Genomic DNA, 24,960 nt, shown 5'->3' with positions numbered 1-24,960 from the left:
ATTGAAAGGTGCTACTCAACCATTTTTCACCCCATATTTCATTCTGGAAGTGATTCTTTTTAGTAATGACATTGCCACCACTTGTATGGTCATATTTTTACTATTTTTTTTATCTTAATGTATTTGCCACTTTTGAACTCATGATCACATGAGCTGCACTTTTTGTTTTTTAAAGAAATAAAATAAAATCTTTTAGTTATTAGCATAGAAAAACTAAACCAACGTTCATTGTTAACCCAAGAAAATTTGTTAGTGAAAAAAGTGACAAAAAAGTTGAGGGAAAGAAAAAAGTAAAAATGCAAGACAATCATGATATGTATGTGTAAGAATTTTTGACAAAATAATTGACATATATTAACTTTTTAGAGGGAGAATAGTTTCCTAGTATTTTATTTTATCAAATAACCTTCCTTAAATTTAATTAGATTTTATTAAAATGATAATAACTCTTTCTCCCTGCAGCATTAGTTAAGAAACATATCTTGGTAAATAATACCTTATGCAAATAACATTTAGTGTGCACTGCATGAAATGATGAAGAAATTTTATTATCTAAAATAATTGCTATTTAAGTTTTATATAAAAATTAAAATTCACCAAATATTTTTAATTATAGGAAAATATATCTATATTGACTATTTTTCCTTTAGTGAAGATACTAAAAGATAAGAATAAAATGAAAATCAATTTTTTCTTATTTTTTGAGGAAATAAAAAATAATTATCTCAAACTTTGTACCTTGCACCAAAATACTTTAATTTTCCATTTCATCTTAATGAAGCATTAAACTCTTATCATTGTTATAATAGACTATTCTGTAAACTTGGGGATTAAGTTATTAATACAAAACAAATTTGGATCTTTTTTGTTATTATAGAAAGATAAACAACCTTACTAAATTTTGTGTTTTACAAATGCACATCTTGAATATTTTCACATTGTCTCAATTAAATTTTAAATACATATTTACAGTAAACAGTAGGGATTATTTTAACAATAAGAGTAGATCTCAACTATTTTAATGAGATAAAATAAAAGTTAAAGACACGTACCTATTTGTAAAAGCCATAAAGTTTAGGGTGGTTATATTTTCTTTTTATTTTTTTACATAACGGACAATGAAATTAAAAGTAACTTTTAGAGTCAGTTATTTTAGTGGATTCGAATCCCGCTATAGATGCAAGGTATTTGTTGATCGACAATTTGTGATGTTACCTTTATAAACACTATTTAGACTCAATTCACCTAAATTTTTCTAAGAAAAAAAGGAAAGGAATAGAATTGAGCTAACAATAGGGGCAGGGCAGCTTAATTGTCTTAAGTACGAAAACATCTTAAGAAATTCTTAGACGTTAGAAACATCGAAAAGCTCTGAAAGATTTACCACTATGCAATTCAGTGGCCGAACCTGTAGGGTAAATCAATGATATCTGGAAGATGAAGCGCCAAGCAGATGGAACTGCAGCGTAGTAAAGTAGAGAACCACAAAGACAGAAAACAAGAAAAACCTCTGGAAAGCTTTTATATACAAAAAATTGTCACTCTATGTGTCATTTGACATCAAATAATATAGAATTCAGAAGGGACATAAACAATGTGAAACACTGATCAAAGGGTTCATCATGGGTTGACACTTTTGCTACCTCTACCTTACTGATCTACAGGATCCTGAGATAAACTGTGTATCTACAATTTTTTTTAGAGCATGTGGCAAAGGAATTAACATGCCTAACCAATGCCACCTCCAAATCTTTGTGTTTCCTCCTTGTTTCCCCAGAGACAGAGGACACGTAAATTTAAGCCCGATAAGAAATACAAATTTTACTAGAAGAAATCATCAAATGAACCCTCCTTTCCACTTTCAGATCCTGAAAATGCAATCATGAATAAAAGGAAAAATGATACTGTCAGACATGTCTCATTTCTGTCTTTTCATACATAACAAGAGGACAATTCAAACAAGAAAATCCAAACATAAGCCATGTTCTTACTATTATTTTATTGCAATTACTATTACTGTCATCCTAGATGCATATAATTGCATTATTATAGGAAGCAACTAAAAATCATACTACGCTACTTCCATAACCTTCTCTTTGATATTCCACTGCAAACCCCAGAGTAGAGGCTGCAAGGTCTCAAAAAGAGTATTTCTATTCTTATTTATAAAAATACATTTACAATACACATGACATGATCCTTATATATTGGCATTTGGCATTACTCCCTCTGACTACCAAATTATTTTCTCCCAAGGCAGTAAGCAAGTTTGATGGGAAGATAATTAGTACATTGAAATTTGGGGAGAAAGTTGGACTAACCCGATCCATCCCCTGCAGTGACATCCTGAACTACTAGTTGGAAAGAATTTGACTCTGGGGAAGATAAAAGTTCAGTATTTGAAACAGGAGCCGGAAATGTGAAATCAGAGTCTGTAGATGAAGTATCAGAGTTACTGGAAGCAATGTCAACCCTAGCAATAGGTCGAAAAGTTGAACTCAATCTTGATGAAGTACTCAAGATCGCCTTCAGCTCGGCAACTTGACTTGACATGGAAGATATCATCCTGATACACACTAATTCAGATCTAGCATTAATCAAATAGAATTCAGTTTTAAAAGTCATAATTCCAATCGCAGTGATGTCCATAAATGGCAGAAAAGAAAACAATTTCTTATAATGTCACCATGGTTAAACCCTCTTTAATGTTTTACCCCCAGGTTATATTCTTTTAATGTTCCAAATAGGCTTTTGAACATGACTACAATATAGTACATTGGACATTTTCTTTCCAGTCCTTCCAACTAATACTGATAATGTACAGTTACTTATTAACATAAATTCCATAACTTTTTTTTTGGTTATGGAAGCAGATCTTTCAAAAGCAACACTTCTTCATAAATTAGGATGACTCTATATCTTCTTCCCAAAGGACAACTATAGGACTACCTAACATACATAAATGAAGCTTTTGAAATATTCATCAAGAATATGCCATACTGATGGAGAACTCCAGCAGCAGCCCCTGAAGTAAAGATCAGTAATATTAACAAAGGAATAAAAAACTATTTCAATCTCTCAAGCATCAGTTGCCTCGTGCTTACTGATGAAGAAACTTTTGGGAACACTAATGAGGTAACTTCAGTTATTATAGTTCTATTTAATTAAGAATTATTTTCATGCTTGCATGATGCATTCAATTCAAGAGGTGATGCCTAAAGGGGAATGAAGCCAATTTTTCCTTCTTCCACAGCTTTGCTTATTTTTCCCCTTCAATTTGCAACTGTTGAAACTTGAGATCTTCAACACACAGACTTTAGAATTATTTCTTTCAAAACTGTAACTATTATTGCCTTAATTTACCTAAAATTTGTTGACCCTTTACATTCCAAGTTTGTAATAATTCTTTTGGAAGATGGATTATGGTATTGTTTATATATCATCAGATATTTCTATAAAAGTTCAATCCTATAAGTTTGCCAGGTCAATAAAAAGTAATCAGTGACTTGATATGAATAAATAAAAAATAATATTGGAAAAGCAGGACTTATCAGCATAAGTTCAACTTGAAACAACCATGTCTTAATAGTGTGTATGTCTGCTAAGAGTGTTCCATGAATGTTGACAGAATGATTTTGATCCTTTCAGCACCACCATCATATGGTTTTATAATTGTTTATGCAAGTTCTATATTCAGTTGAAAGATAATATATCCCTTAGCAAAAGTACATAGGGAACACACATACACAGTTATTCTGGATCTGTCTTGCTCCTTCCTTTATCCTATCCATTTTCCTCTTGGTATATCATACACAGTTAACCCTCAGATGGATTTCGGTATTGGAAAAAAAATAAATTTGCAAAATTACATGAATCTTCAAGGGGATAAAATTAATACTACCTGTTCAACGAGTCCTGAAGCTGATGTACTCTTTTTTCAGTTTCTGCTAACTTTTTGCGTAACTCTTCACTAGATCCTTGAGCTTCTACATATTTCCTTTCATATTCATCACCTCTTTGTTTTTCTTCCTGCAACATGACCTGGGCAATGCGATTATTATTAGATAAAACTTGGTAAATTTGAATTAAATAATTATAACCATAAGCCAAATCCCGTTATATTGTACACAGGACATGTATGACATAAAAGCAGCAGATCATTATAACATTGACAACCATGTGATTCTTTAAATGATGCTTTGATCTGATATATTGAAATGTGAAAACCACTCCTAAGAAATCATCTAAGATACTGTAAAATATTCGAAGATACAATAAGTAAATTATGAGATATTTCCTGGATCAGTGCTATACGTTACGAACCCTCAAGCACAAAAATAATCATGGAGATAATGAGATCATCACCGTAGAGTGCTAGATTTTAAGGAACTCAACAATGGAAAAAGGATGAGACATGCCATGGCCCATGGAGGATGGTATAACTCTTATAAATGTCATGTTGAAATTACATGGATTTAGATAAAGAAGGAGGAAAAGAAAACAATAGAATATAAAGTTTGGCGTGTAATGGTATAGTACAAAAGACAAAGAACTAAATCTTAATTATACCAAAACTAAACTCCCAATCATAATTTAAAAAGGAAACACATATTAAGAAATATAGAAACCACTTCTTTAAGAGATAATCTACGATACTATAAAATATTCTAAGATAGAATAATGATATTCTGGAATATTTTATTGATATTCTAAGAAAGATAGTAGATATACCATGTTTACCTTCAAGTTTTTTATTTCTATAGTAAGAACCTCAATCTTTTCAGTGTCTTTGAGAGGAATAGAGGAATCCCTGATAGCTTCAATGCTTTCATCATCTTGGAAAGGACTTGAGGATTCTTCTTGGACAGGATTTGAACATTCTTCCATAGAAGGACTTTCATTTTGCGCAGGTGTCTCAAAAACCTGGCATTTCATGATAGCAAACCAGTAGTTCATTTTGTTATGTCAGCAGCCAGAACTTCAAGATAATTATGCTAAGAGAAGGTAGATAATGTGTTTTTGTATTCATTGTCATTTACAGCACCAAAGACATTCCTAAGTTTTTTCTTCCAGAAAAGGAAGAAGTCCTAAAAGCTGTAAGAAATTAGGAGAGGGCTCCACAATAGTTTTGAATTATACCTCTAACAATTAAATATTCCCCTATTTACAAAGCTGACTAGCTGCTACTAATAATTATAAGGACAAGGAACATAAATATACAGAAATTTATCAATTATCAAAGTTAAAATATTAGGCTTAATTGCATTTTGGTCCTTCTAGTTTGAACTTTGTGCAATTTTGGTCCTCTAAGTTTTATTCCAAGCTAATTAAGTCCCTCTATCATTAAAGTTAAGTAAATTTGGTCCCCCAATGAATTTCTTCTATCTAAAATCCTCAAATTTTCAAATTTTTTTACCCAAAATCTTTATAAATTGAATTGATTAAGTTGTCTTGTACTCAAAACTCACCAACCAAAACATCAAATTTCACCAAAAATAAAAAAAATCTCAAAATTTACCTTCTTTAAACCCTAATCTCACATCTTGTAAAATACTTCAAATTTTATGTTTCAACTAAATTTCTTACTTCTAAACTCTTAATCTATCATAATCCCCCCCCCCCCAAATATTTGAATAGAAAATAAAATAATAATCTGGTAAGTAAAATAAAATTGACATGTGACTAAATTTGCTTACTTTTAAAAATAGAAGAACTCAATTAACTTGAAAAAACTTGAGGGACCAAAACTTTACATAGTCCAAATTAGAGGACCAAAAGTATAATTAAGCGCAAATATTAAAATATACAACCTTCTGTTCATGTTTATCACTGGAGTGATTGATGGTTTGTGAACTGATTGATGCTTTCCTAAGGTTCTGATAGTCAGAGAGAGCTTTATGCCGGCGCCAATTGGACTGCATTTTTTTCATTCCTAAGATTTCAGGCAACAAAAAAGCATTTAAAAAATAGGATAAAATATGTTTTTCGTCCCTCAAATTTGGTTATATGTTTTAGTCCCTATATTTTGATATTAGATGTAGGGACTAAAAGCATATTAGATTTTTATAGGGATTAAAATAAAAATTCGAGATATTTTGAGGGACCAAAAACATAATTTACCAAACCCAACATTACAAGCACAGCTCTAACCTGAATAGTAGTCGATGCACTAATTTGCTTTCTATATCTAAATTTATTACAAGCAGCCACTGCTCGAAAACCTGTCTGCAAGACAATGGCAGAGATCTTTATTTCGGTGTACCATTTCCTGGCTAGTGTTCCACGCATATACTTTTGAATTCTGACTGCACCTGCTTCCCTCTTCATGTGATAATACGATCTTCGAGCCAGTTCTCCTAAAAGTTGAAACAATGAAAGCTTAATATAATAAATTGAGTAAATAATACTTGTAGATTTTTATGAAAAACTTCTTAAATCTTAAAAGTCTTCATTATTTATGCATTTCATTAACTAAGATAATTTTTGGTACTTGGCTCCCTTCCTATGTGTAGAAAGGCTCAAGACTACGAAAGAATCTGTAAAAACTATAAAAGAAAAAAGGACTTGTAATTTGAATTGAATGAAGGTTCATCTCAAACTGAAAGACTTCATGCTATTCTGCCCATAGAGATACTCCTCCAATGAGTAACCAAGGCAGATACAAAAGCTTTTTGTCTTTCACATAATACAAAAAAAAAACAAATAACTGACCTCTGCAAATGGATTGCAGAAAAACAGAGGACTTTTGCAATGCAATATATCTTTTCTGACTAAAATGAGTTTTAGTATGCTTTTGGATAACTATTGCAGAATTACTGAGCAGGAATGCTCTCCGAGCATCCAATTCAGCCATCTGACCAGCTCTTAGGAATATTTGTGTTTCACCTATCTGCAAAAGTAGCCAGATCACAAAAAGTTCAGCTGAACATAGGAAAGCATCTTGCAATAAAGGATTTTGGTCAACATGAGTAAAAATATGCATCATTTGTCAATTGTCATAAGAATGGTTTACACATTTCATTTCATGCCCCCAGTCAAATGGACAAGAACCAAAAAGAGATTGCGAGAAATAAATGACAGCAACTTTAATGTTATAGGATAACAAATTCTTTTAATTTTTCATTCCTTAAAAACATACAAAATTCAATAGATTTCCAGCTCTACCTGATAACCTGTCAGCCCAATCTTCTCCAAAATCTTTTTACATGAATCCTTTTCTTCGAAGCTACATATGTGTGGATCATTTTTAAGATGGGAAACCAAATAAATGTCAAAGTAGAAAGCATGGTATCGAAACTATTTGAGCAAAAAGAACATGGCTAAAATTGTCATTAAGCTGCACTTACTTCCCTTGAAGAACCTCCGGAGCAAGAATGCCTAATCGAGTTAAGAAATCATGAAAGGTCCAGTGAGTGGGGAATCCAGCACATTTAATTCTTACTGCTTCAAGAACACCCTACAATATCAACAATGGGTGAAAATTCTACAGAGGTAAGTTTAATTAGAGCAAGCAAATAGCTGTTGTAACTTCTAATTGCCTAGTCATCACATTATTCACAATATTTTCAATTGCAATTTCTAATTGTCCTCCATTAAATATGAATAGACAAATAGAAATGCAATTATTTAAAGTTTGACTGAATAAATAAAACCACTACTTAATTGAGAGAAAATAGGAAATAAGTAGCTAGTTGAGGATAAGAACAGGCAATGGAAGTGTCAATAGTCCTATCCTCAAAGCAAATATGGTAGAAATCAATTTCAAATTTTACTTACACCAGATCGTAATTGTTGGATAACATTCATATTTTCAAATATGAAAGGTTTTAATAGACTATTTGGCTTTATACATCTAATATAGTGTGGCTCTGTCAGATTGAGTGCATCCATCAACTGTTGTAATTGTAGCTGCATAAATAAGCACAACAGTATTAACCTTCCACCTTTGGATTGCAGTAAGGCTTATCAGATACATAAAGAACCATATTTTAGATACCTTGAAACGAGAACCAATAGAAGAAAATTTAGCAGATTTGGCTGTTTCCTCAGAAAGTGGAGCAAAAAGGCCTGATACAAATGAACATTTTGAAGCACTTAGCATGTCTTGATGTTCAGGAACAACATAGTCTTTGTTCTTGTCTAAAAATTGCTCAGATTGATACTGAACCTGAAAAGTGGATAAATAACAACTTTCAGCAGAACTCCAGTGAAAAGAGTTGCATAGCAATGTTAAAGACTCAAACTCACCTCCCCTGCATAATGAACAACAGAGAAATCTGAGCGTGCCAATTTTGGCTTGATGAAGCGTTTGTGATCTTTGAATGTCTGATAAAGCTTCTGTGAAAATGTTTCATGAGTTGACTTCGGAAACATACTGCAAGCAGACAATGAACATGTCAATAAAGGTACTACTAATTTCGAAGGAAAAAAAAAATCAAAATTGTTACACGTTTATACGCTGTCTATGAACAATTTTGAAAATATAATCGATGACTTCATCAGGAGAGATTATCAGGAAACAACCATAATAAGATAATGTACATTTTTTCTTGGAAAAAGTTATCAGTAAAGAAGAGACTAAAACTTACCCATTCTTTCACTTTAAATTTATAAGAATGAATATCAAATCCTAATAGTGCCAAATATCAATGCGTCACATCCCATTACATACAGAAAACTTAGACTGCCATTTATTAAAACAGTAACAATCTATTCAAAGATATAATGCATGACACAGTTATGGAACTCCTCCCATTTCTCTATTCGTTCCTTTTTTTCAAATATAAATGCATACACAGCAAAGAAGAAAGAAATTTCTTCATACCAAGCTTCATCGAGCAGAGCAATGATTCCACCTGGTTTCTGAAAAAGAAGACGTTTTTTATATCAGTGTTGTGACATTCTGAAAGTATATTCAGAGGATACAATTTAAGAAAGTTCTGAAGTAAATAATCCATAAATAATTCAAAACATAATTCCTGAATATGGCGAAATCATGTTGTGAGAACTGAGAAGCTATCACCACAAATATCTTGACTATAGAATGCGTTATGGATGATGATCCTGGAATCTTTCCAATGCCATGACTGACAAATGATAACCACCTCAAGGCTTCCATCGATCAAATAGTGTGTATCAGTGTAAACAAGACAAGAACTACACAGTACACACTATCAATTGTAAACATAGCCAACTGCCAGACATCTGGTCTAGCAGCATCCACAATAGGTACAATATGTACCAGACAATATCTCAACCTAACTAGTTTCTCTTTTACAATAAAAAATGATTTTAAGATTACAACAACAACAACAACAACAACGCCTTATCCCACTAGGTGGGGTCGGCTACATGGATCAACTTCCGCCATAATGTTCTATCAAGTACCATACTTCTATCCAAATCATTAAGTTCGAGATCCTTCTTGATAATCTCTCTTATAGTCTTTTTGGGTCTTCCTCTGCCTCGAATTGTTTGCCTTCTCTCCATCTGGTCTACTCTCCTCACTACAGAGTCTACCGGTTTTCTCTCTACATGCCCAAACCACCTAAGTCTATTTTCCACCATCTTCTCTACAATAGGCGTTACTCCAACCCTCTCTCTAATAGCTCCGTTTCTAATTTTATCCTGCCGAGTCTTACCACACATCCACCGCAACATCCTCATCTCCGCTACACCTACTTTATTCTCGTTGACCTGAAGTTTTACGTAAATGATTTTAAGATTGATTACGCCAAAATCATTATTCATGTAAACAACCTTTGCAGATGGTAATTTAGACATAGTAACAGTAGTTAATGACAAGTGTCTAGAAAACAGACAGGTCTTTGCAATGCATAATCTATCAGAAAACCTTTGAAGCATTGGTACTTCTAAAATCATGCCCTACATGAATTGGGTATTGGTTACTTCTAAAATCATATCGTAATTTGTACACATATTGGGTACGGACTTGTACCCAATACTCGTTGGGTACTCATGTGTACATATTGGTTACGTACCAAAAGTATCTTTCAAAACAAATTAGGTACTTAATTTGGGTATGCATGAAATTTTTTGGGTACGTATCAAGCCCGTAGCCAAACCTTCCTGTTGTGATAGAAATTGGAGAACATATTCCTTTATCAATTCTATGAAAAGAAATAGGTTCAACCATATGAGAAGAAGATTTAGTTTTTATACATACAAAAGTCGTTGTCTCCTTTTAAGAAAGAGCAAGAGTTATTAGGAGGGTGAGAGTAAAATTTGAAATATTAGTCGAGATGAATGGGATCCACTTGAAGGGGTTGGCATTCTTCAAGTTGTTATTCTTTCTCTTGACGAACCAGTCACAGAGGTGATTCTTTTGAGTGATAGTGGACAAGAAAATGATGAGATTGAAACTGTTTAAGTGTATGTCATAGACATGCTTAAGTGTCATAGTATTTATTGGAGAGCATTTACGTATTATAGTTTTTTATTATGAGATTTTTTTTGTCACGTTGAATTTAATTTCCTTTTGTATTATAAATTATGCTTATTTGTGTTTTTTATTATTTATAAAATTTAGTCATGTTTATATTAAATTCTTTTTTTTTTTTAGAATTACATTGATGGACCCGAACCCTAGATTTTTTAAAAATCCCATATCCCATACCCATACTCATACTCGTATCTTGTACCAATATTGTACCCATATCCATGCAATGTAACAAAAAAACCTAGTTTTTATGAGCTATGCTAGTTGCCTAAGTAATGTACATAAATTATGGTGGTTACAAAAATATATATTGTATATCAAGAAAAAATATATTTATCATAGTTCATAAGTTTTTTAAAGTTAAAACTTACAAAAACAATTTTCATTATTTTTCTTTAGTGTAAGAATTTATTCAAAGATATTGAATTTGTCAGAGATAAACCATTGTTGAGCCTACTCAAAACAAAGTTTGTACGAAATTTGATTCTTAACAACTAGCTTCTATGACCAAATAGTCAGGAGTTCAATCCTTGGTGTGCCTGTTTTTCATGATTAAGTTAAATTGAAGCAAAAAGTAAAATAGGCCTAAGCAGTTCTGCACATTCCAAACCTATAAGGCTCATGTAAAGAGGCGTGTTTGAGATAGAAAATCCATTTTTGGGCCACTGGTCCTCTACCTAAGTTTAAGCTTTTATGAAACTTGACACCCTTAAAGTAGGCCGTGTTGCACACCAAAGGGAATCAATATTTTGCTAACTAAATGACAGGAACCATACTATGTTCATATATAGCAGCTAACCATTGTATTAAATTTGACAATGGACCTTGGATCAGAAATGTGGGTCAGCAATCGTTTGCTTCTGAATTTCAAAAGTATTACTTAAAAAAAAAAATGCAAACCTATAAGGTATGCTTTCACAATTCCTTTAATAAATACTAAGCATAGACTAAAAGTTTGAAGAAACCTTTTCAATGAGATCCAGTACATCTTGATTATCTACAAATTCTAAGTAGCTCCAGTCAATCCCTTCTTTTGTGTATTCCTCTTGCTCCATCTTAAACACATGCTGAAGCACACCATTGACATCAGATTAATATTAAGAGAAAAGTCTCACAGATGAAGTTGTCAAATATATGAAAAACTAACCTCATACCTGGTTGAAGTGTTGTTGCAGCTTTTCATTTGTGAAATTTATACAAAACTGCTCAAAACTACAAAGAGGAAATTACATATCAGCATGGATTTATCTTATTTAATGAAGCACCAAAATTAAAGGGAGAGCTTGTTTGCAAATATGTTTTTTCCAACTCAAAATATTAATGGTATTGAAGGAGAAGGATAATTTTAAGGATAAGGAGTTCAAACTACCAAAGTGCATTGAAGTAAAGAAGCTTAGAGCAATAGGAGCTGTGCAAACATATAAATGCACATATATTTTAACAAATATGAATGTGGATTGTATAAGACCTTGTGTTGTACACATGTTTGTATGTTTCTTCCTAAATCAGAGTATGCAAACATACAATAACAAGGTTACATTAAAAAAAATCTATTCTCACCTATTCGTTTGAAAGCTTTCAAAGCCATATATGTCAAGAACACCAATGAGACATTTTGAGCTAGGATCCTGCCCAATGGAGATATTAATTTTTTGGACTAACCTGGACATGACAAAAACACATAATTGTATTTCATGTTTTCGATTCCATCTATGGTGAAATAAGAAATCATTCAGACTTACAAAATCATATTACCAGTCAAATAATCGAGAATATAGTGTTTTGGCTAAACCATCCCTGCTAACTGTAGCACCAAGAGGATCAAGACTTCTTTTGATGATTTCTTCTGGAGTAATCATCACACGCTCACGTAGTGCACCTTCCAAACAATTAGGATCACACCTGAAATATGAATAAACTCAATTGATAAATAATATCAATACAAAGATATTGCAAAATAATAACAGCAAAATTCAGCCATACATGAGAAGTTCTGCTGTTGTTTGGAGATGAAACCTGGATGCTTCATCTTCTAGAACTGATGAATCAGTTTCTTCTGATTTTGCAAACTTAATGTTTCCAAGATGAAGAATAGCAGCTACAACTCTGAAAATAGCATCCTGAGAGGAGGAAGGAAGGAAATATATTACCAATTTTAAGATTTTCTGTTTTATTTGGAGAGGCAGCTAAATGAATTATTATAATCACCAACAAAATTTATAGCTATACCTGCTCCTCCTGACTGATTCCCACTATATCCATGGCTCTCTTGGTGCTCAGATACTCTTGAGCAGCATTTACACCAACTAATTCATAGCAATTGGATTGATTAAGGTAGTGAAATGATCTAGGATCTCCCAACTTATATTTCTCCTTTTCCTAAACAAAATCAGGATGCTGCCAATAAAATTATAAATGACATGAAGAATGGTGAATAGAAGATCTAGCTTTGACTTGCCTACCTCAGGAGGAGAAGCACAGAGAAGGTAGAAACAATGATAGTTACGCTCAGGATCTGAGATTTGGCAAACACGAGATTTCTCAAGAAGATAAGTTCTAATGGCTGCACCAGATATTCGTCCATACTTATTAAATTGAATCTCAACAAATTTTCCAAAACGGCTGCAAGAAAATAAAACAAACAGAAGTAGGTATATAACTGCTACTTGTTATTGAAATCACCAATTCATAAATGAGAAAAAACTTTTATGATGCCCAGAACTTCTTAATGACTGTGTGAATACAAATAACATGGAAAGTAGAAAAAGATCCCAATGAAAAATATCGTCTTCCATTTCCATGAGCATTTGATCCTGATTCATGACAACTAAAAAACATTGAGTATGTAAATGATGATAAAATCAAAAAATGAAGAAAATTTGAGTCAAGTATTCAAAAACCTCCACCTATACAAGATACTAATATGAATATAAACCATATGCTAGAAATCATACACATGAAAATGCAAGTATGGAGCTGAAGAAATATAGTATAAAAAGGATATATTTATCACACACATAATGTAACATATCAAAAACCAAGCATCATATAACATGACCAGAAATCTCTTACCTGGAATTGTCATTTCTAACAGTTTTTGCATTACCAAATGCTTCAAGAACTGGATTTGACTGCATCATTACAATTTAAAACTTTAAGGGGAGTGATGAGTTCAACATTTGCCAGAAATAAACTATGAAATATGAACCAATTGACTAACCAAGAGAAGAGTAATCAAAACCAGAATGCTAAGTTTGTGGACACTCCTATGAATCCCAATACCAAGCTACTGGAACAAGGAAGCCTTTTCTCTAATTTAACCCAATGTGATAAAAGATTAGTTGGAAAATTGAATTACCTCACAACAATTTGTCTAGATATCTAATTTCCTATTAGTGTGGTAAGCCAGCTTCTCAATTATCCATGTGATAATCATTGGAATGTAGTGATTTGTATCGTGAAATATATTAACGGAGCCCCAAGAAAAGGCTTCTTGTATGAAGAGAACGATTATACACATCTTGTGGGATATTCTGACAGAGATTGAGCAAGCTCTCCTATTGACAAGAGATCCACTTCCAGGTTTTGCAATTTTATTAGACATAATTTGATTTCATGGAAGAGCGAGAAACAAAATGTTATGGCAAGATCAAGTGCAGAAGCAGAATATAGAGTTGTGCCACATTCTTGTTCTTGTATTTATGACTCATTCTGTAAATAATACTCTCCAATGTGTAAGTTATACACACGGTTCTCTCCTATGGTTTCTCCTATTTTTCATCTCAACTTGAAATGAACTGTTGAATTTATTATAAAAAAAAAAACATTATCTACTGATACGGTAGGGTGAGGTATATATTAGCCATAAACTAATATTAGACTTGAAAGATAATAATCTGAATATTATTGTAATTCTCTATTTTCAAAGAGTGAATACAAGACTTATTTATAAGCTGCCAGCAACCTAATTAAGGAAAGAAATACAATGGAACAAAATCTGTACAAATCAAATTTGTACTAATTACAGAATAAAATCTGTGCTAATTATGGAATGTATCACAACACTCCCCCTCAAGCTAGTAAATGTATATCTATCATTCCCAGCTTGCAAGTAAGGTCTTGAAGCTGCTCCGTGGGAAGTCCCTTGGTGAAATGTCGATCTATCTCTATGAAGCTTTGAAGGGATGTATTCGGTGGCTATAAGACCACTGTACTATTTCTCCTTAATGAAATGTCGATCTATCTCTATGTGCTTTGTTCGATCATATTGAATTGGATTGTGTGCAATGCTGATGGCGGACTTATTATCACAAACCGGCATAGGAGCTTCATATTTTATTTTGAGGTCATCAAGTATGAACTTCATCCATAACAACTCACAAACCCCTTGAGCCATAACTCTGAATTCAGCTTCTGCACTTGATCTTGCAACTACATTTTGCTTCTTACTCCTCCATGTTACTAAATTTCCACCCAAGAACATGCAGTATCTTGTGGTGGATCTCCTATCAACAATTGATCTTGCATAGTCAGCATCAGTATATACTTTCATGGATAAATTTCTCTCTTTTTTAAACAACAATCCATTTCCTGGAGAAGACTTTAAGTACTGAATGATCCTATTTACTGTCTGCAAATGTCTCTCTCTTAGGTCATGCATGAACTAACTAACCACACTAACAGCATAGGCTATATCAGGCTTGATGTGGGATAAGTAGATAAGTTTTCCCACAAGTCTCTGGTATTGTGTCTTTTCTACCTTTGGGCTTTCTTCATCATTTCTAATCCTGGGATTTTTCTCTATGGGCACTCCAATGGTTTTACAGCCCAACTTGCCAGCTTCTTTGAGGAGATCAAGTATATATTTTCGTTGAGAAATGAAGATACCCTGCCTAGAGTATGCAACCTCTATCCTAAGGAAGATCCTTCATTTCAAATTGGGTAGCCAACCTTTCCCTTAAGGTCTGTTTTTCAAGCTCATCATCGCTTGCAATAATTATATCATCGACATAGACCAAAGATACCATCTTAGGGGTGTTTTATAATGAAAGTATGGTCACCTTGGCTTTGTTTGTACCCCAAAGATACCATAGCTTGAGTGAACCTATCAAACCAAGCCCGAGCCATATAGGGCCTTCTTTAGTCTGCAAACTTTATTTCCTCCATTAGTGGCACCATATCCAGGTGGAATCTCTATGTATACTTTTGCCAAGCTTTCATGTAAGAAGGCATTTTTAACATCAAATGGATGCATCTCCCAACCAAAGTGCGCTGCTACGGAGATGATAATCCTGACTGTATTCATGTTTGCCACTGGAGCAAATGTCTCCTCATAATTGATCCCATAGGTTTGGGTGTATCCCTTTGCAACCAACCTCGCCTTATACCACTCCAATGAGTCATCAGTCTGATATTTAACTGTATATACCCACCTACAACCTACTGCCTTTTTGTCTTTCGGTCTCTCTACAATCTCCCAAGTCTCGTTCCTTTCCAATGCACCCATTTCTTCATTCATGGCTCGAACCCAGTTCTCATCCTTTAAGGCTTCTTGTACTGATGTAGGAATTTTGATAGAATCAATAGTTGAAATAAAACTCTAGTGCTGTAGAGAAAGATTTTTAGTAGACACAAATTGGGATATAAGATATTTTGCACAAGATCTTTTTTCTTTTCTCAAGGCAATTGGCAAATCATCTAGGTTAGATTCACAAGAGGCATCTAAGGTGTCCTCAAGAGTATGAGTTCTTACCTTCGATTCGGATGATTGAAGTTGTTGTTGGACCAGGTCGGGTTTTTTCTTCGCTGGTACTGGTTCCCAAAGTGTTTGTCCTCCTTATGTTGAATTGGTGATGATGCTGGTTCAGGGTCTTTGTCATCCTCCATAGGAGTGAAATCCTGTAACAAGGGAAAACATGACAGCTCAAGGATCTCAACTTCGAGACTACTCTCCCCCTGAATCGGAGGACTAGTGAAGAAAGACTTTGTTTCATGAAAAGTGACATCCTTGGAAACATAGACACGAAGACTTTGAGGGTGATAACAATTGTACCCTTTTTTGTTTGAGGCATAACCTATGAAGACACATTTAATGGCCTGAGGATCTAACTTTTCCCGATGCGGACCATGAACATGAACAAAGAGAGGACATCCAAAGACACGACTCTGACAACTGGTCATAAGGGGAACAGAAGGATAGTATGTGGTTATGAGTTGAATAGGACTAACACCATTTAAAACACGAGAGGATGATTTATTTATCAAGTAAGTGGCGGTTAGAACAGCTTCCCCCCCAGTAAGACTTAGGAACAGACATTTGGAAGAGTAAAGCTCTAGCAACCTCAAGGAGATGTCGATTTTTCCTTTTTGCAACCTCATTTTGTTGAGGGGTGTCCACACAAGTTAACTCATGAACAACACCATTATCTTTGAGGAACTTAGAAAGGTTTTGATTCACATACTCTCTCCCATTATCAAAACGCAATCTTTTAATTGGACTCCCAAATTGCGTTTGAATTATACGGTAAAAGTTTACAAACAATTGAAAAACTTCATATTTGTCTTTCATGAGAAATATCCAGTAACCCGAGTACAGTCATTAATGAAAGAAACAAACCACTTTGCACCAGAAATATTATTGATAAGTGCAGGTCCCCATACATCCGAATGAACAAGATCAAAAGGTTTAGAACTTTTCTTAGTACTAGGAAGAAAATTTGTTCGATGGTGTTTAGCAAACTCGCAAACATCACAATGAAAAGACTCGATTGACATTTTTGCAAACAAAAAGGGAAATAAAGACTTAAGGACACTAAACGGAGGATGACCCAGACGTCTGTGCTGAAGCCATATTTGGGAGGATGACCAAGGTTCTGAACTTGTCTGGTGATTAGAAGTGAAAGCCTTCTGTTTGGTACACTCTTTATTGTCCTCATGCTGCAAGTAGTATAATCCACCCTGCTCTTTAGCAATTCCAATCGTCCTCCCTGTGGCAAGATCTTGAAAAACACAATGGGAGTGGAAAAATGTCACAACAAAGTTTAAGTCTTGGGTGATTTTATGAATAGACAAGAGGTTATTAGATAGTTTGGGAACATAGAGCACATTGTTCAAATGAAGGGAAGATTGAAGTTGAATGTTACCGCAACCAATAACGGGGGTATGAGAACCATTAGCGACAGTGATGTGTTGGTTACCAGTTAAAATGGTGTAGGATGAAAAATAAGAAGAGCGAGGTGTCATATGATCAGTAACAACAAAGTCTATAATCCAGATATTTTCAGTACCAGAAGCATTAAAGGATAGGAAGCTAGAACTCTTACTAGTCATGGTTAGTCATGGTTAGAGAACAAGAGCTAGATGTCATACTAAGAGAGTCCATAAGGGCCTATAGAAGTTCCAATTCTGCTTTGCTGAGAGCTGGGATCTCCTTTTCAGCCTGTGGGATAGGTGTGTATCTTACACCTTCAGAAGCAGACGTTGCTTGATTAGCACGCCTTTGTGTGGCACCTTTGAATCCTCCGACGCGCTCAAGTACCTTCTCCTTTCCATGAAGTCTAAAACATTTCTCCTTAGTATGACCTGACTTCCTACAATAGCTGCACCAGCGATCATCACGGTTAGCCTTTGTGAGAGGCTTCCCAAATGAAGAGGATGAGCCTTTTGTGGGACCCTTGCCAGTAGCTAAGGCTGAACCATCAACAAAACTGCTCCCTTCCAACATTACTGACCTCTGAGTTTCTTCTCCTTGTACAGTGTAGAACACCTCTGAGAGAGAAGGAAGTTTTTCTTTGCCCAAAATCTGAACCCGAATCGGATCAAACTCAGTGTTTAGTACAAAAAGAAATTTAAAGATTCTCATCCTTTCAATGAACTGTGTCATGTGGCAGAATCAGCTGTGGGCGTCATTTTCAAATCCTGATGTTGATCCAACTCAATCCATAAACCATTCAACGTCCCATAATAATCTGTTACTGAAAGACTCCCCTATTTGGTATTGAAAACCTTGTTCTCTATCTCATAACATGCTGCAATATCTTTCTTCATAGAATACGTCTGACTAAGATTTTCCCAAATCTCCTTAGTAGTGGAGAAGTACATACAGTTCTGGCTGATTCTTGAGTCATAGAATGCCATAACCAGGTCATGATAAGAGAGTCTTCATCATCTCAGGCTTCATACTTAGGATCTGTTTGGGCTGGAGGTTCTCCTTCTATGTGGTTCAACTTCTTTCGTCCCTTGAGATTAGTGCGAACTGGGCCCACTAGAGGTAGTTGTGCCCATCAACTCGATATGAGCCTTGCAATGCCTGAAGGTCATTGGGACTGAGAAGAGGGACTGCCTTGTCTGTAGACATAATGGGAAGAGGAAAATCGCAGAAACAAGATAGAGAAAAAACGTAGAACGGTAACCGTAACCTTCTCGAGTTAGGGTTTCTGAGGCTGTTTTGGGGCAAAATAACTCCTGGAACAGAACCGGGGTGGGCCGGCGACCTGTTCTGTGGAGGCACCGTCGAAAAAGACGGCCTGTACGGTGGCGCGTGGCTTACACACGCCGGAGACAAAACGGCGAGTGGCGGCACGTCCGGCAGCGGTTGGCAGTGAAACTTCAGGGATAGGCCAATCTGGAGAAGGCGCTTCTCCTGGTGGGTTCTCGGATCAGTTTCGCGGTGGCAGACGGTGGCTGACGACGGCGGAAGGAAGCTGACGGCGGAGGACAGCGACGGACGGCAACCAGTGGTATATGCAGTAACTGGGCACTGAAACAGTATCAACTGCAGCAATGAAGGCTGCCTAGAAGAATGCAGAAGCAAAGCCCCCTGGATCGGGAGCTCTGATACCAACTTGAAAGATAATAATCTGAATATTCCTGTAATTCTCTATTTTCGAAGAGTGAATACAAAACTTATTTATAAGCTGGCAGCAACCTAATTAAAGAAATAAATGCAATGGAACAAAATCTGTGCTAAATGGAATGTATCACAACAATTAGCAAAAATCAATATTTCATTAGCTAACAGATATTAATCATGCCAAATTATCTTCACATTTGAATTCATTCTTTTCATTTTTCACTCGATAATGAATGAATAATGAGAGGAAAATAGTTGATCCTTGTTATTGTTCTTTAAATGTCCTGCTTCTTGTTCTTTTAAGTGTCTATGACACTATGTTTCCAGGCATCTCTAAGTTGTTCTTACTTTGGCCAAGAGCAAGAGCCTGCAAACAGCTTTAAACAATATGTCTCGGTACAACTCACAACCAAACATGTAGAAACAATAGCAACGATAATCCAGAGTTAGATAACCTTCTTACTTCTAGTACTTGTTTTTCAACAGTTCGTCCTTCAGATGAAGTGTTACCACCCAAATATGCCAGGTACTGCATAAGCATTTTGGTGGTTTCTGTCTTACCAGCACCACTCTCACCACTAACCAGAATTGAGTTGCTTTTTTCCTCATTAATCATTGCCCTAATTTAAACAACCAGTCAGCAATATGAATACCATTTTAAAAACATGAAAGTAAAAGAAGGACAAACTCACCTATATGCTGCTTCAGCAATAGCAAAAACATGTGGGCCCAAGCCTCCAATCGTTGCTCCCTTGTATCTTTGCATCACATTAGTATCATACAGGTGTGAAAGATTTTGGAAGGGATTGATTGCAATGAGAATATTCCCGGTATAAGTCTGCCATGATATCAAATTATTATAAGAGATATCCATACATAGCTGCAGTTTAAGTTTTTGTCTTCCATAAAGGTGAACACTAACTGATTTCAAACTGAATGTGGGAGGTAATCTTACATATATTTCATTCATCATGTATCTGGTTTCCAAATTATGCAGCACTCCTGGCTCATGCAAATAAGCAAGCTTGGTCATGTCATCAACCCCATCAGTAGGCGCTTCCATATCCATGGGATATAATTTTGACAAACGGGAAACAACCTGGTGACATGGAAACAGAATAGAAGAAAATTAGTCCACATTACATGAGCACATGTGTGTGCAGCAATGTTGCTAAAGTAATGTAAAATCAGTCGCATTCTTAGTCTCATTAGGCATAGTGTCTATTGACAGAAATAAGAAATTAAATAGATGTCTCCAAAGAACTTAGTTTGCATTTTTATAGACTTATAGTTCTTAAAGAAATAAGAAGTGACATAATTCTGAGTCGCATAAGCACAATGTTTTCAAAGTCCTTGGATATGTATTTCTCATAGCTAAAATCAACCACATTTCTAATAGAGATAGAAAATGAAATGTTAAGCATTTCAAATACGAGACAGCCTGTCTCTGTATTCTTTCTCAAATCATCAGTAACTAATATAACAATGGAGCAACAGCTTAGAATTTCGTTTCTTTCTTGCACTGTTTAAGCCATCCCCTTCTACCTTTCTAAGCTCTGAAACTAACTGTTCCACACAAAGAGAAGGACTAGAGAAAAGAAAATATATTAGAAACTTGGGGAGGGCACTATAAACCATAGATGCTAGTCAACTGGAAAATGAAGAAAAAAAAGTCACCCATTTCTCTATCCCTCTTAAATAGGATGTGCAAATTAACTAGTAAGATCCTTATATTCCATAAGAACAGAGAAAAATTATCATGTAACTTAAGTCTTTCTTTTATAAATAAGGATTAATGATGCCATGCACTAAAGATGTTGACAGAGAATGTTAAAGAGAGCCTATTTTACAGATATCAAAGTTTTCTAGCATACCCTTTGCTAAGTATTTTAAGGGCAAGATCCTCCTCAAAAATCATTGCAAATATATATGTTTCTTAAAACAATAAATAACATGTCAAAAACACAAAATGAAGGAAGTTGAAATATCGAGAATCCTTTAAAACTTGAACTTCACAAAGTGGAACTAGAGATAATTAGAAACATAAGATTAAAAGGTTGTGACTTATAAAACGTCTCTATTTACCTTATTCTCATTACTAGTTTGAATTTCTGCTTCTTCACCATTAATATTCAGTACCAGTCCATCAATCCAAACTAGTTCTGGATCTGCAACCCAAACATGAGAACCAACAACAATATTTTCTGGAATCCCCTGTATCATTTAAAGTCAAAAGGCATTAAGAAAGTTCTTGACTACAACATATTTAAAACATTAAACAATCATGTTCCTATTTCTTGGCAAGGAAACTATGTAAAGCCAAGAAAAATATACAAAATTCCAAGATGATTGATCAATTATTTACAGAAGCAATCTGTATATCATTCGATTTAGTTGACTTGGAAGAACCTTTCAGTGTTTTATCAGTATCAATCAACATATGAAGGTAAATCCCCAACTGAGTAAAAGAGGGTCAATTTGCTGTGTCTGAACTCTGAAGTAGCTACCGTAAGGAACATGTGATAACAGAAACAACACTATCTGCTCCTGGGTATATGGCTTTTTAAGTCTATTTTATTGTTTATGCTATAGTCCTTTGATGTGTGCAGACTGCAGACATATTTGAGCATTGAGTAAAGTTAGTGAAATTTTTTATTCTCGTATCTAATAAGTTTACACCACATTGAAAAGAAAATGTGTTGAAGTAAGAGCCAAGGAAAATGAAAAAACAGAGAAAATGTGGACGTGATTATTTATTGAGGTCATCACATTTTTTTTATTTACTTTATAACCCCTTAATTTTCATTTGTTTATCTAATGAATGTTTGAATAGGATAAGGATATTTCCTACAAATAAGACTCTCACATCTAGTAGGAAGTTCACTCTCATATTCACTAACATAGCACTAGTCTTACAAAACAAATCAAAATTCAATATTCTGAATAGACACACGCACACAGAATGTGCTAATGTGGGCATAATCATGGCACCCAATCCCACCTGAATGCCCTGCTGTTGCTATGGATGGCAAAAATTCCATTCACACACCTAAGTCTTCTTTTTCCATTCACACCTCCCGCTCCTCCCAACTCAGTATATTCTTTAATTACCTAAATCATGATTTTAGACCTCCATAGCTCTTGACAAAATATTCATATCTAGTTAGGGGAAAGAAGGATATTTAAGTCCCGACTCTCGACTAGTTGCCGAGACTCGAGAATCGAGATACATACGAAACCTATCTTGAGACTGATGAGTGATGACCTTATCAATTTTTAATCGGCAACCAAAACAAATAATCATTATTAGCATAACATACATTGGACTTTAAAAATGCAATCTCCTTCCCATTCTTCATTCAGAAGAGCATCTCAGTCAAAATATCAGTATACAAAATATGACTCTATGTAGATCCAATCAAACATCTCAGCCACTCTCACCACAACACAACTATTGCATCTGCTAACTTCAGAAGCAGCTTATTAAGTTTCTCATCTTCAACGCTTTCAACCAGTTCCTTTATTATCCTTATCCCTATATCAATGTCCGAATACTTATGAATCATCGCAAAATCTCTCTAATTAATCGAGCAATTTCGTAACAGAGAGTTAAATGCCTAGCTAGCAAAGATTCAAATCTGCAAAAATAGTCACCCACTCAAATTGTAATAAGCGAGAACGGTACCATTATTCTGAGAATATGAGCCTTGGCAGAATAGGAGTCACATGCAAAGAGAACCGGAACCAGGTGCGCGCATTTTCCAACGGCGTGAAAGTGAAATCATCGATTGAAACTCAACTCGACGGAGCGCGCGCACGTTTTCGACGTGCTTAACAGATCGGAATTCGGTTTTCTGGAGGATGAGATGAGAAGAGAAGAGGGGGAAACGAGAGATGAACGGAAAGCAAGAGTTTTGTTCGTCTTTGTGTTGCGCGAATGAAGGAGGAAATGTCCGAAGCGAGGCCCTGCAAAATCGCCATGCTTGTGGACTCGCACTCTTCCCTCTCTTCTCCGAGCCGAGCCGCATGGACTTCGCGGGTGACCAACCATACCGTTAGAATACACACGTTGGAAAAGTTTGTGAAACGGGTTAAATAATAAATATCACCTTTATTCGTTTATAACCAAAATTTAATGATTAGTCTTTAAATGAGAGTATAACATCAAGCATCTGAACTCTGACCAATTAGAGCCTCTCCAACACAAATTTGCTTATTTTAAGATTAGTTGCTAAGTTTTTTTTTTTTTTGTTTACCATGGTGGCTTAAAATTAAATTTTATTATTTTTAAGTTTAAATATGTTTTCATACCCAAAAAATTAATCATTTTTTATTTTATTACTTGCACTTCATTTTTTTATCTAACTACCCAATATTTTTTATATTTCACTTTAGTATCTTTGGTTTCTGCCGAGTGACGATGCAATAGATGGAGTATCGCGTTATGGATTTATTAATATGTGATTAACAAATTTTCTATATCATTTTTTATTATTTAAAAAAAACAATTTTTATGAACATGCAAATAGTCTTACGCTCTCCTGCATAAAATCTCATCCTTGATCTAGGTCAATAGTCTTACGCTCACTCATGGACATGCCTGCAAACTAAACTTCAAGCTTCGACCCCATAATCTGCAACCAAATGTTCATAAACCCTTGTTAGAAAAAAAAAAAAAAAAAACCCCAAACATCAACCAAAAACTCTAAAAATATTCCAAATTCAAACCAAACAATTTCAGCTCTCATAAAAGAAAATCATAGTAAACAGTGCGCAATTCCCCCTGAACGAAAACCTAAAACTGTTCCAAAACGAGGTGAATTTCAAAATCATCTCCAGATTTCCCCAATCCTATTTCACGAAACAACGCAATCCATCATCTTCAGCATCCTAATTGCGAAACCTGTGGGTAACAAATCGAAACAGCGCCACAATGGTGGGAAATAGGAGCAGAGACAGATCATGAAAGCAAGATTGAGAAAAGAAAGGGCGTTTTACCGTGAAGAGAAGAGAAACCGTGCACGCTGGTTAACGAAGCCAAACCATAGGAATGGTCGAAGAAGAGGAAAATCGAGAAGGAAGAAGAAGAAGATTATGTGCGCTTCTCATCAACAATGCAAACCAAGAGAAAAGAAGGAAATCAAGAAACAAAAAATAAAAATTGTATTTTTTTAAAATATAATTTAAATAATAAAAAATGACGTAAAAAATTTGTGATTAAGTGTTATAACGCAATAGTCACGTCATTATTTCACAAAATGAGACTAATAATAGATATTAAAGTGAAACATAACAAAATATCATATACTTACGTAAAAAAAATAAAGTTTAAGTAGTCAAATAAAAATGACCTATTTTTCAAGTATAAAAAATATATTTAAGCCTTATTTTTATAAGCAATGGTTCTTTGTGTTTAAAAAATATATTTCTTGCCTTAATTAAAATAATTGAATTAAAATTTTTTTTGATACAAAACTAAGTCTAAATAAAAAAAAATATAAATGTGTGGATCATTTAAGGATTGCTTAAAATCACATCATTGAAACATAATGTGTATGAGATGTGACATTATAGGAGCCAATTAATAGAAGGGAAAAAAAAGAACTCAAAGTAAAATGCCTAAATTACACCTATTAGATATGATTTTACA

The 24,960-nt window shown here is 34.5% G+C and overlaps 1 protein-coding gene across 6 annotated transcripts; it reads right to left on the bottom strand.

The window, feature by feature from the left end:
* Positions 1-1,500: 1,500 nt before the first annotated feature.
* On the bottom strand, positions 1,501-24,462 carry LOC100819436 (myosin-8). Of its 6 annotated transcripts, none has more exons than XM_041006299.1 (28): positions 24,309-24,462; positions 24,039-24,213; positions 23,893-23,944; positions 21,396-21,524; positions 20,266-20,409; positions 20,003-20,148; positions 19,774-19,930; positions 13,532-13,590; positions 12,922-13,081; positions 12,689-12,838; positions 12,443-12,579; positions 12,215-12,361; positions 12,020-12,121; positions 11,614-11,671; positions 11,425-11,526; positions 8,825-8,862; positions 8,248-8,374; positions 7,997-8,167; positions 7,777-7,908; positions 7,347-7,456; positions 7,165-7,225; positions 6,712-6,889; positions 6,151-6,356; positions 5,811-5,915; positions 4,732-4,923; positions 3,902-4,041; positions 2,322-2,566; positions 1,501-1,868 (listed from the first exon to the last, which is right to left on the bottom strand). In XM_041006299.1, exons 5-28 carry the CDS (start codon positions 20,377-20,379, stop codon positions 1,825-1,827), a joined length of 3,081 nt encoding a protein of 1,026 aa, XP_040862233.1. In that variant the 5' UTR covers positions 20,380-20,409; positions 21,396-21,524; positions 23,893-23,944; positions 24,039-24,213; positions 24,309-24,462; the 3' UTR covers positions 1,501-1,824. The 6 variants fall into 6 exon arrangements, with proteins under 6 accessions (XP_040862233.1, XP_040862230.1, XP_040862234.1 ...); XM_041006296.1 differs by having other exon boundaries at positions 23,846-23,944; positions 24,106-24,213; XM_041006300.1 differs by having other exon boundaries at positions 24,106-24,213.
* Between the last annotated feature and the right edge of the window lie 498 nt (positions 24,463-24,960).

The sequence above is a fragment of the Glycine max genome, chromosome 10 (assembly GCF_000004515.6).
Source record: "Glycine max cultivar Williams 82 chromosome 10, Glycine_max_v4.0, whole genome shotgun sequence".
In the NCBI taxonomy this organism is placed as follows: domain Eukaryota; kingdom Viridiplantae; phylum Streptophyta; class Magnoliopsida; order Fabales; family Fabaceae; genus Glycine; species Glycine max.
The sequence above is the reverse complement of the archived record's forward strand: the minus strand, read 5'-3'. Positions and strand labels throughout refer to the sequence as shown.